Source organism: Glandiceps talaboti, chromosome 4 (assembly GCF_964340395.1).
Source record: "Glandiceps talaboti chromosome 4, keGlaTala1.1, whole genome shotgun sequence".
Taxonomy (NCBI): domain Eukaryota; kingdom Metazoa; phylum Hemichordata; class Enteropneusta; family Spengelidae; genus Glandiceps; species Glandiceps talaboti.
Window position 1 is genome coordinate 8,363,036 of NC_135552.1, and position 13,501 is coordinate 8,376,536.

The 13,501-nt window shown below is 38.2% G+C and overlaps 1 protein-coding gene across 1 annotated transcript; it reads right to left on the minus strand.

Annotated features, from left to right (window-relative positions):
* Positions 1–7,426: 7,426 nt before the first annotated feature.
* On the minus strand, positions 7,427–11,064 carry LOC144434562 (small ubiquitin-related modifier 1-like). The gene is made up of 4 exons (XM_078123030.1): positions 11,053–11,064; positions 9,194–9,271; positions 8,374–8,445; positions 7,427–7,622 (listed from the first exon to the last, which is right to left on the minus strand). The coding sequence occupies exons 1-4, from the start codon at positions 11,062–11,064 to the stop codon at positions 7,554–7,556; spliced, it is 231 nt and encodes a 76-aa protein (XP_077979156.1). The 3' UTR covers positions 7,427–7,553.
* Positions 11,065–13,501: the final 2,437 nt, after the last annotated feature.

Consider the following 13,501-nt stretch of genomic DNA (forward strand, 5'->3'; position numbering starts at 1 on the left):
CTTTACCACAAGTAGCACATAAACATGGCCTAGCTGTTGAATGCACTACTGTCTTGTGCATATGCAGAGAACCAGAAGTCTTAAATTGTTTATCACAAACATCACACTGCATGGAATATTCTGCAGCGTGCAATTTACGATGCTGGACCAAGTAGCCTTTATACCCAAATGATTTCCCACAGATGTCACACAAGAATGGTCTTTCAGTTGTGTGCATATTTCTGTAATGTTGATCATGATTACTTTGAGTTGTGAAGGCTTTGTCACATTGGGAACACATGATCTGCTTTGCAATATCCTTATTGTGAATTTTCTGATGATGCATGAATGCTTGTCGTGTTTTAAACCTGTTGCCACATTCAGAGCAAGTATAGGGCTTCTCAGTTGAATGAGAATGAAGGTGAATTTCTAGAGAGCCCTTACGATTAAATACTTTATCACAAAGGTGGCAAGGGTAAGGCTTTTCATATTTGTGTCTTTTCATGTGCCCATCAAAACTCTCTTTCCTACCAAACCATTTTGAGCATATTTCACATTTATACTTCTCTTCCTTGTCATGAGCTCTGTGGTGTGTTTTTAACATGTCTTTAGAATCAAACGACAACCCACATTCTTTACACTGATAGGTATCATCTTTATCACCTGTACCTGTGGAAGACTTTACTTTGTGTTTTTGCTTATGTTTCCATAATGGTCCATGTCCATGAAACTTTGCATCACAGCTGTCACAGCTGAATGGTTTTACCCCCTCATGAATATTCATATGTTCACGTAAACCATTATTCGTTGTGAATGTCCGGTTGCACTTCTGGCATGTGAAACTTTTTTCTAATCTGTGACGTCCCATATGTTGTCTGTACAGCTCCTTCCTTCCATACCACCTCGTGCATATGTCACAGTTATACTTTTTCTCTGTATCATGACTACTTTCATGAGCCTTCAAAAGCTCCAAATTTTCAAATCCAGTGGAACACTCTCCACATTCAAGGCCTTTCTGCTTCCTTGTACTGTCATGGTGTGTTTTCTTCTGTTTCCATAACGGTGCATGTCCATGAAACTTCGCATCACAGCTGTCACAGCTAAATGGTTTTACCCCCTCATGAATATTCATATGTTCATGTAAACCATTAATCGTTGTGAATGTTCGGTTGCATTTCGAACATTTGTGACGTTTTAGTAATCTATGATATGTCATGTGTTGTCTATACCGCTCCTTCCTTCCATACCACCTCTTGCATATGTCACAGTTATACTTTTTCTCTGTGTCATGACTACGTTCATGAGCTTTCAAAAGCTCCAAATTTTCAAGTCTAGCAGAACACTCTCCACATTCAAGGTCTTTCTGCTTCCATGTACTGTCGTGGTGTGTTTTCTTATGTTTCCATAACGGTGCATGTCCATAAAACTTTGCATCACAGCTGTCACAGCTAAATGGTTTTACCCCCTCATGAATATTCATATGTTCACGTAAACCATTATTCCTACTGAATGTTCGGTTGCATTTCGGACATTTAAGACATTTTTCTAATCTATGATATTTCATGTGTTGTCTATACCGCTCCTTCCTTCCATACCACCTCTTGCATATGTCACAGTTATACTTTTTCTCTGTGTCATGACCTCGTTCGTGAGCTTTCAAAAGCTCCAAATTTTCAAGTCTAGCAGAACACTCTCCACATTCAAGGTCTTTCTGCTTCCATGTACTGTCGTGGTGTGTTTTCTTATGTTTCCATAACGGTGCATGTCCATAAAACTTCGCATCACAGCTGTCACAGCTAAATGGTTTTACCCCCTTATGAATATTCATATGCTCACGGAAGGTATCATTCCTTTTGAATGTTCGGTTGCATTTCTGACATTTGTGACATTTTTCTAATCTATGACGTTTCATATGTTGTCTAAATGACTCCTTTCTTCCATACCACTTGTTGCATGTTTCACAATGGTAGTTCTTTTGAGCGTTATGCTCTACATGATGAGCCTTTAAAAGTTCCACAGTTTCAAACTCAATCAAGCACTCCACACATTGTGTACATTTCACTTTTTCTTTGAGGGTTCCCTTTTCAAAATTCCCCTTTCCTGTATGTTTTTCCTCTTGGTGTCTTTTAAGTTGATATTTCCTTTTGAAAGATTCTTTACAGACTTCGCATTCAAATGTTTGTCTCTCTTTCATGCCATTAACATAGATCTCAAAATCATTCATCTCATCATTTGGAGATTCACCATCATCACAATACATCTGTGCATTGTAAGACAACTCATCAAACTCATGATCATTTTTGACATTAAAATCACCTACATCTGTACTGTCCTCTGTATCTGCTATTTCACTTGACTTTTCCTCTTTCATCTGTTCGTGCAATAAACAATCGGATCCTGACTGAGCTGAGTCAAATTTCTCATTTTCAAATGTTTCTATGGTTTCATCTTGTGTCACTGTCTTGTCAACACCGATATTGTTAGGCATTTCACTAGAGGTTTCAGTCAATTGTGCTTTCCAATATATTACATCGCTATGTGAATTTTCATCCTCATTTACGTCTATGTCTTTCTCTGGTCGAACATTCTCATAGATATTACCATTATGAATGTCATCATCATCATGACCAGCATTATCAGCATCACTATTATGATCATCAACATCACCATCACCATCAGTATCCATATCATTCTCACCATTACTGTTTACACTCATGGTGACTAAATTGGTTGCATTGACAGATTCAATTAACCCATCATCAAGTTCTCTGATCTCCTCGATTTCATTATCATGATTCACATGAAAATGTCCCAACTCTGATTTGACTTCCAAACCAAGACATTCCTTTTCTTGCTTCAAATCAGCCATGTCAATATTTCTCTCATTCTCACTCTTCAGCCACAAATATGTATACTTTTCCCTGAAAGACTGACAGCCAGTCCTAAGTTGGTGAAAGTCAAACACCTCAGCTGCCTGCTGCAGATGTTCAATGTTATACATATCAATGAGTATTTTCCCAGTGTACATAAATTCAAGAACAGTTTCTAGAATGTCAGCATTCATATTCTGGAATGATTCTTGTAATTTACTTGTCTCACTTGGTGACATGCTGTCAAATAGTGAACTACAGCTTGCTACGACAGCATGATGACACAGAAAGGTTTGGTTCTCCACACATAGTTCTATATCAGTGAATAGAGACTGTTTTCTGAACTCATTTAGTTTATGCAACACTGATGATGGCAGATTTGGGACAATGTACTCCATGTTTGGTTGTGAGTTGGTTGCCATGGTTGAAGCGAATGGCAGGTTTTGTGTGGTGTACTCCATGATTGGCTGTTGTGAACTGGTCGCCATACATTTCAGTGGATAGATGAGATTCTTTAATATTATTGTACCTGTTGGAAAAAATAAACATTTAATTATTCTAAAATGTTGTTTCTTAAAGTTCTTGCTTAGAGTTGTCTCCCCAGACCCCTTCAAGGAAAGAGTAACAGTAACAGTAATTGTAGAGTGAGATAGACACTCGTAAATTGATGTATAAATGACAGAAGTATAAGGTAGTCTGAAAGGTCCAGCTAACCACTCGCTACCAATTTCATTTTGACAGTGGCTGTCCTGGCACGTATGAGTGCATTATATAAGTGGGAGCAATGCCTGGATCTTTCAAGCTACAGTTTAAGGGACATACCTCCATGAGATAGCCAAGTCTCTGAGCTAGAGTATAGCAAGCAAATGAACCAGATTTGCCAGAGTTCACAGGCCTAATTTTTGAGAGGACCCACAATGCAGAGTGAGTACTGGCTTAATTACTAGTACTTGTTTTTTTTTCTAATCAAAAGAAATGTAGCTGAGGGGGCCATCAGCAATTACAGATGGGGAGGACTCAGGCACAGGCGTTCGTGAAGTTGTTAGATCACAGAGAACTATGAAGATAAGGGGTTCAAATTTTACAAATTGGTTCTCGAGTGTGGGGGGGGGGGGGTTCAGAAAATTAATCATGAACTAGAGGAAGGTCACATTATATTACTTTGACTCATTGTATTATCTAACTCACAGTCCCTCTATCATGACTGTGTCTAACCATCACAGACAAGTTTCTTACTTGTTTGTGTTTATATAACGGAGTGCCTCATGACCGGCGCCTGTCAGCAGACTCGGCCGCAGCGGACGTGCTCGTGACAGGTTCAGGATTTTTACAGAATCGATGTGTATTGATATAAAAAACACGCTCTGGTTACCTTTGAAATTATTGCCTTCATACCCTGAATACACAGAACTTTCAAAAAATGTCTAAATCGTGAGCAAGCGTGAAACTGACATGACGGAGCTGGGGTTACATGTCATTCGCCAGCCAATACAACTTATGTATGGTGTACTACTGACTGACTGACTCATTGGATATATGCGTTCACTTTTTGTTCCTAAAGCTATTTTGCTCACGCTCACAGTATAGTGTACCATCTTATTTCAATTCTGGCCATGGCAGTTTCACAATAATGAATGTTATTGATGCAACTAATTAACTCTAGTTGTTTTAGATTAACTACATTGCACATGAATTGTGTCCTACATACTACATCATGTAATACATACGGTCATAACCTTAACGTGACAGTGTACACTTGTGTGTACACGGCTAAAGTCACAGTTGTTGGAAAAAAGCAGACACTATCGCATGTAAATTGAACAGTTTTGAGAACTGATATAACGTTTGAGCGAGCTATAAGAACGTGTATTTGATGCCGAAACACGTCGTGATGGATGTCAAAGGTCATGCCTGTCACAAGCACGACGTACTCGTGACAGGTGCCGGGTACAAGCACGACGTGTTCGCGACCGGCGCCTGTCAGCAGACTCAGCCTTTATTTATCTTGTGCCACTGTTGCTACAACCTACTGCTGCTGCCACCGTTGTACCATATACTAGCAGTTCAGTTTCTGTTGACAGCCATGCAGTGAGTCAATTATTACTTGTGATGTGAGGAGCTAGAACACCCCCCCCCCCCTACCACCACCACCACCACCACCACCGGGACTCTGGGACCACCACCACTTTATGCAAACTATAAAAGATGAAATTTGCCTTATACGTATAAATTATAATATACTGTATATGACGGTGGTGCATAACTTTACGACTATGCCACATTAATTACCTATCCTGTTTACGGCGCCGTTGAGAAACGTTAATAGCTGGTCGTGCATAGCCTCCATAGCAGCCCCGGGCTAGCGTAGTACTACGACTAGTCCTACTTGCAGCTGGCGCCGCAGGCAGTGCACGCGTTACACTAGCACTCAGGACTGGGGTAGCCCGATACGTGGTACGACCAGCTAACGATGTATCTCATCAGAGCGCCGTACACAGGCTATTAATTACCAACTGTGTACGCCAATGTAAGTGATAAACTATTACATAACAGTGGTTATTTTGAACTAGTTATGATCGTTATCGACCATTTTCACAAAGTGAGAACTTACCAGGGTACAATATCTGTATCGTTGTGCCAACTTTACAGAGCAATGTAGATCACTTCGCTTCCGGTCCCAGCTGGTCATGAAGTGAGCCACTAGCGGTGTGAGGAGCTGGAAAGACCAGCCTTATCACTGTGTCGTGCCTAGCCTCCCTAGCAGCCCTGGGATCGTTTATGGTGAGCAAAGGATGGCGGTGGCTAAGTCTCTCTGTTTCTCATAGCGATGAATAACAATCACCAAAATTATACTGAAAGTCACTCTGGCGGCCAAGGTGGGAAAGTGGAGAGACCAACAGTATAGGGGGCAGCGAGCATGTAACTGATTGATTGATCGATCGATCGATCGGTCGGTCGGTCGGTCGATCGATTGATCGATCGATCGATCGATTGATTGATTGATTGATTGACTGACTGACTGACTGACTGACTGACTGACTGACTGATTGATTGATTGATTGATTGATTGATTGATTATTTGGTTGAATGATTGATCGATTGAATGATCAATTTTTGTGGTGCAATATAACTTATTTTGTGTGTGATATTGATCAATTCACCTTAAAAATACTTCTTTTTCTTTCCCTGGTTAGGCTTTGCTCTCAGCTATATATCTCTCTCAGACCACTAGCAGTCTGAGGCTGTGTGTAATTCTCTCTTTTTCTTTATTGACTAAATAAAGACGCCTTGTCCATTCTTCTCATCTTATCAAAATTAAAACATTCGACATGACATGACTATAACTTTACAACATAAACTCTAAGGCATGCTAGATACTTTCTAGAAATGGTGAGTTGAAGACCAGCGCCTAAATGTGTAACAAATGATAATGTTTGGCAAGTTAACTATCATAGAGAAAACATAGAAATAAACTTGTTTATACTAAACTTTGCATAAATATAAGTATTAATAAATAGATACATCAAACACTCTGACATGAATCAACTTTAAAATTAAAGTTACCCTAGAATGTATTGCAGGAAATAGGGTAGTGAACTGAGATATGCAACAACTCCAATAAACATATTCGTATTGTAAAACATTTTTATTTGCTATTCAAAATGGAAGATAGAGGGGGACTTGAATTTTCTTGATCCAGACAGAGGGGGTACTTAAAATGTTGGGCTATGGCAAGGGGGGTGTAATTATCGATGTTAAATGTGATTTATTTATTCATTTCTCGAATCAACGAAAATGTACATAACACAGATCTTACAAAGTATATGTGTGTTTACCTTGACCCATGATGTATGCTAGTGCTAGCGTAACAAGATCCAGATTCTGAGATGGTTCAAACAAATTTAGCACAATTTGAATTACGAAAGCATTACAGAGAGTTTTCGACTATACTAAGTCCTCTAACTTTATTTATTCGCTGTCAAACGTGCCACTAGATAGATGGTGTAGTCGTAGATAGATCATCGACTATATATTACCCTATATTTTAGAGAGCGAAAAAAATAACACGACATCGGCAGTCGAGATCTCTACTTACTAAGCTAGACACAAAAAGTAAAAAACAAACATATTGCTGCATGTTATTAATATACGCTATTGAATGGACATTTATATTGGTATATTAAGTAAACTCAGGATTTATATCAGAAGTGTTGACATCTAGACAACACTGCACACAACCAGAATTTACCGATAGCAATCTAAACGGGCTGGTTATAAAATGAATTTGAGTGGCGTTCAAACTAATAGGTAAAACCAATAGTCGGTAATATGAATTTCAGCCAACAACGCTGACTTTATTCTTTAAAAACGTTCTTGAAATGTTCACAGATGAGAATCATTTGAAATGAAAGTTAACCTCTTTCAGAGATGGTGACCAATACAGAAGACTCTATAGAGGGCGATTGATTTTTATACCTCTGACGTCAACAACAAATGTACAATGTCATCACTAGTAACCAACATATTACAGTTCACATTTTTCGGACAATGACTGATGGAAAGTACTACAAACACGCTTAAGTCACTAGAGTAATTATAACACTACACAGAGTAGAGTTGACCCAGGAAGAACACGGGCTAGTAACACTGAATTGAGACATTTATGACAAAATAGTAAGTTATTCTATTTGGTACAGCTGACATTCAAACCATGTGACATCCTCCCGTCTGTTCCTGGTACACTTCAATCACATCATCATCTTCCATTTCCAACTGAAATAAAGCAGAAACATTTTGGGTTAGTGTGATGAAATTGCCACTGAATCCCAAGACACAATAAAGACAAATGATAAAGCTAAAGAAAGTAATTAATTGGCTTGATTGAAGACTTTTTTAAAAATTAGTTGTAACTTGTAAATCCTTGTATACTTCATAGTCATTCTTACTCTATTCCAAGTTCTGAAATATAATTTAGCTCCAAGGGTATGTCAGAGTGATGAGAACTTATAGCCGCAACTACTTGATATCTTGGTTGACATCATGACTTCATGTACTACACATGTACTACTTATCGGCATGCCTAAGAATAAGGCAACCCTCTTGTTGTAGTTTGACCTTCTGCTAGCTTGACGTAATAAAATGCTATTGCAGGCACTGAAAATAAGATGATATAGCAGTGGTGTGTACCTAACCCCTTAGTTTAAATACAAAGGCATGTCTTTTGTATGGTCAAAGTAGTCTGAAAGGTCCAGCCGTTGGTGCACTTATAGCGGCACTCGATAACCCATGTGAAAGAGCATAGTATACTAGTATAAGCGGAAGGCTAGGAACGCCCGGATCTTTCTGGCCACAGTAGAGATGGTGAAAAAATGACAGATAAATTCCCAGCAAACAAAAATGTTCATAAAGAAGGTAAACCGTCTATGATAAATTAGAAAGCATTTTTTCAGTATTTCGTCGAAGCTGATAACAGCAACAAAAACATTTAAAAAGTCCAAATGAAGTATATCAGTGTAATACCAACCTGTTTGGGCGTCTGGTCATCATTAATTCTCTGTCCGTCAAATAAGAATCTGAGTGAATTCATTGGAACACCCTGAGATGAAAAGTGGTGAAATATCATAGATAGATTCTTATAGATGTGGACAAAGACAACGAGCGAGTATACAACATTCCACTTGCAATTAATGGGTGATTAAAAAGAATATCAAAATGGTTCAATGTGTAATCATAAATGTTAATTAATTAATCAATCACTCAAGTAATTATGAAATATGCATGTGTCAACACTCAATGTACATGGTATATAAAATTAGCATAATTGTTGTATTGCAGCACAATATATATATGTTACTATTGGAGTATTTGCTATCACAACCGTCATTATCATGGGTATTTCAGAGTTATAACCATACATATGATTGATCCTTCGCTCCTCTGTTACCATTGTGTTTAAAGGCAAGTGTTTGAGTCCCAGGTTCTCACATTAGTGTTATCGTGTCAGTAGAGCCATACGGATTACATAGGATAGCTCTGTCATATTTTACAACTATTTTCCACAGCTAAATTTTAATTTACGGTTTGAAATGTTGGTGTAACAACAGTACGTTGTCGGAGCTACAGAGAACTTGAGTATGGCCCAGAACAAAAGAATAAATTTTATCTAATCCTCCTTGCTCCAATGAGATAGGATAACACTAATGCAAGAAGCTGGGATTGAAAGATTGGCCTTTTAAACGCATGTGGTTTTATATCATCGCGACTTGCGCAGTGATATATAGGGTGCATATATAATATTTGCCACTCTTTCCCTTTATAATGTTTAGAGTTATCGTCACACATACCTGTCTATCACTGTAAGCTTGTTTTAGTTTCTTCATCCCTGTGGTCTTTTTTATTTTGAAGTGGATTTCACTGTTGTCCTGTGGAATTCCAAATAACAGAATACGTTGATGAACACAAGTAAGTGTACAATGGAAGATTTATATATTTAACACACACGATGTATGTATTGATGTATGTATGTTTACTTTTAACCATAGAGTACATGGGCTTGAAATTGAATTGGTCATATTTATTTACAAATAATTGTTCTTGTCTAATGTTTACGTTCTTTCATTACAAAATTAGTTTTTGTTTGTTTACTTTCTTTTTCTATTTGGAAATACCGACGACCCTTCCTCGATCGCGATCGCCCCCTCACCATGAAAGAAACAAGAATGGGCCCGGGGACGAGGAAGCGTCGTCGGTTGAGGGCGCTCAGTAGAACTAACTCATGAATAATTAATAAGGTCGTCAGCCATCGTACAGTAATGGTGGTTTTAGTTAAATCGATTTACACAAAAACACACCAGATTTTAAAATCATCACTTTATTACATGGCACCTTGTAGGGAAAAGATATTTTCAAATAGAAAAAAGAAAGAAAAAAGTGAACAAATAAAACCTAATTTTGTAAAGAAAGAACGTAAACAATAGACAAAAACAACTATTTGTAAACAAATATGGCCAATTTCAAGCCCCTGTACAAATAGACTCCATATCTATCTCGGTTTATCCGTGAAAGCAATTATAAGCTTATAAAAAGAATACACTACGCTCCGATTATTGCAGCTGTACTGTATACTGAAAGAGGAACAATAATGAAAGAGAAACAGTACTGCATATACTAACATAATAGGTCATTGACCCTCCAGGGTCTATAGTGGAGGGTCTATACATTAGCATACACCTTTGAGCAAAGACAATTAAATACAGAGAGAGTGTCATATTGCCTATTTATATGGAACAATGCGAGTAGTTATAATTAGTTACATTGTTATATAAACAAGTGCTGAAATTATTGTACATGCATATGCAATAGTTTGGTGCAAGCTCGGACCACTAAAAAAAATTTTTTAGTAGTCTGAGGTGGAAGACAGAATAGACAGTGGATGTTGTCTGAATAATGTACCAAAGTTTGGCCTGTAGGCTTTCACCCAGGTTAGGTGATTATCACCATTCAGTTAACACTTTAGTCCTCGAGCTCATGAAGGAGGCAATATGAACTAGTTGAGATCCTAGGTTCTAGAGTCCTCGGGGAGAGGGGCACTCAATCCCAGGTTTTAGTGAAGGGCTCTAAGGGACTGGTCAGTTTCTTCCACCGGGGGTGGTGGATTAGTAGAGGGGGTCCCCCTGTTTTCGAACTTGGCAGTGGGGGTCATCCTGTTTTGAAAATGTTGGATAGGGTATTGTGTTTTGGATTTTGATGGAAGAAAAGAATCCATCAATCTACAATGGCATGACCTTATCTGTATCGCCTCCTCTACGATCAGGATAAAAACGTAAACATGTACCACGAAGGTCAATTCAGGCAAAATAACAAAGGCAAAATAGCAATGAACGATTAGCCAACATCTACATCAGATTGCTATTTCAACATACGTGTAAATACAAGTAAGCCAATACTGTCCATACATGACATCGAGTCTTCGACAACCAACACACTTCTTTGAGGTAAAATGTACCAGCATGATACAGTATCCGAACAAATTATGGATTACTACTTACCGCACCTAAAACTTTTAAGTTGATGTGTTCGCTTTCCTCGGATATTTGTGCCTGAAAGAAACAATCGTAAAACATATTAATACTACTGATGAAGAGAGAAAGGGTTTAAATAAAAATCCAAGGTGATCTTTAGCTAACAATTGTTTTCTGGTTACCTGATCAGACATCTTGTGTTGTTTCGATTTAGCACTTCGTAGTGTGTGGATTCTGGTCTATGAATAGCCGGTGAACGTCATGGGTAACGCTCATTATCTGTTGTAATTCAAATAATAAATGCATACATAATGAGCATCCTAACATTACAATCATTCTTGTCATGCACATACCCATTGTGCGACAAGGACAAATGGACGATATCGGGTATTGTACTGTATATTGTGCTGATAAAGGCGGAGCGGTAGTTGTTTGGCGTAAAGATCTGTATATAGCTGATGAGACAGAGAGACAACTTTTGAACATGGATTTTTACCAGAAATTGGAAGAAGATATCACTGAAGACGTGCAACGTGTTATTACAGATAATGTTTGTGAAGTCATGATAGATGAATGGTTAGCGTGACCTACTTGGAATCTACTGGTTGCAGGTTCAAAACCTGTCGCTGCCTGCTGTTTGTTTCTGAGTGGCTAAAGTCCTTGGGCAAGATTTGAACCACGACTGTGCCTCAGTCAACCCAGCTGTATAATTGCAATGCGAAGGCTTTAATATGCGCATTTGTATTTGGCGAACCCAAACTGTAAAGGGAAGTATTTCGAACTCCCCTGCTATTCGCTGAAATGGCTGCAATGGATCGTATGCTGCCCAGGGAGTTGAGGAAGACTAAAGGGCCGTTGTGCCGTTCTGATCCGAGCCAGGGGTATATTGTAGAACGCTTTGAGGACGATGTGGGAAATATATAAGAATCCAACAGCTTTTGTATATCATCTGGCGAATTTTTAACAGAAGCACTTAATATTATAACCCGTTGACCTACAACAGCGGTGTTTTATTGACTACCTATATTCATTAAGCTGATCAGCCCACTATATCGAGAACTCTATAGAGGTCCGAGTAATAAAGTTTATATTCCTGGAAGACCCATCGTCTCAGCTTGCAACTCCCGACGGAACACATCGCGCGTTATTTGGATGCCATTCTACGACCAATTGTTGCTTCTCAGCCCACCACCTGCATTGAAGATACGAACCATGCACTTAAAGTATTTGATGGCTTTCAATTCCAACAAGGTACATGTATGTAAGGCACAGTATCGTTTTTTTCCTATGGACGTTAAGTCTTTGTATACTTCCATACCACATAATGAAGGTTTAGTTGCACTCAAACACTATAGTAGCTAGACCCTCCTATACCCACGTTCTGCTGAGATTGGCTGAACTTCTTCTTACATGTAACAATTTTACCTTTCATGACAGGTATTTTGTGCAGAAACACGGCGTCGCTATGGGAGTTGTCTAGGTCGTAGTCAATTTATAGTCAATTTATTGTCTATTTATGTCTTATCAGGAATACCTTATTTTCATATCATACCATGGGATATTACCTGATTTATATATACACGCTTTATTGATGATGGTGTTGGTGCTGCCCCACTTAAACTTGAGGAACTGATCATACAATTTATTGATTACGTGTGCAACTTTAATTCTGCTATTCAGTATATTTATGGTATTTCTGAACTAACTATCAATTTCCTTGACATCTCACTTAAGATTGGCGGTGATGAAATAGCTACATCTGTTTATACTAAACCTACTGATTCATATTCATATCATTTTGCAGTGTGGTTAATCACATCCTAATAAGGGAGCGATCAGTTTTTTAAGGCTGCTCAGTCAGCCAGTAGAGCCTGAGAGCTGTTAATAGTAAGTTTAAAATATTGCAAAACATGGGGTTTTATACCAACACAAAACTTTACGACTAGTGTGTGGCACCCATTCTTGACTCTCGCTCTGGAGTATGGGGTTTTAGTGAACAATGTGATATGGTGCAGAACAGGGCCCTTCGGTTTTATCTTGGGGTTCATAGATTTACACCTATATACACGCTATTAATGGGGATACTGCATATTGCTATGGTCAGATATTGGAACCGTCTAATCCAATTGGACGAGAACAGATTAACTAAGATAATATTTCTTTGGGACTTTTCACTTAATTACTGTAATTAGTCTTCAGAAATTTGTAAACTTCTTGATGAGTTGAATTTAAATGCATATTTTGATGTTCTTTTTCCTCTTGATTTATCCTTAGTAGAACAACATTTACGTCATCAGCATCAATTAGTTTGGGTCAAAATATCAACGAAAAACATATGTTATTTTCAAAGATAATTATATCACTGAACCATACGTGTATGAGTCTTTCACGAAGTCAGCGATTTTCTATGGCAAAGTTTCGATCAGGGGTTTTACCACTACGTTTAGAAACTGGGAGATATAGAAACGAACCAGTGGGCGATATACTTTTTGTATTTTGTGACCAAAATGCTATAGAAAATGATATTCACTTTATCTTGCATTGTAGTCTTTATGATGGCATACATAATACTTATATTAACACGGAAAATAAAACCGAATACATCACACTGTCAGACAATGAGAAATTAAA

Excerpts from the sequence above, each read along its gene's own strand:
- LOC144434562 (XM_078123030.1), bottom strand. Across the intron at positions 8,446-9,193 it reads AAGCTTACAGTGATAGACAG|GGTGTTCCAATGAATTCACT; the intron begins GTATGTGTGACG and ends TTTTCATCTCAG. Across the intron at positions 7,623-8,373 it reads ATGACCAGACGCCCAAACAG|TTGGAAATGGAAGATGATGA; the intron begins GTTGGTATTACA and ends GCTTTATTTCAG.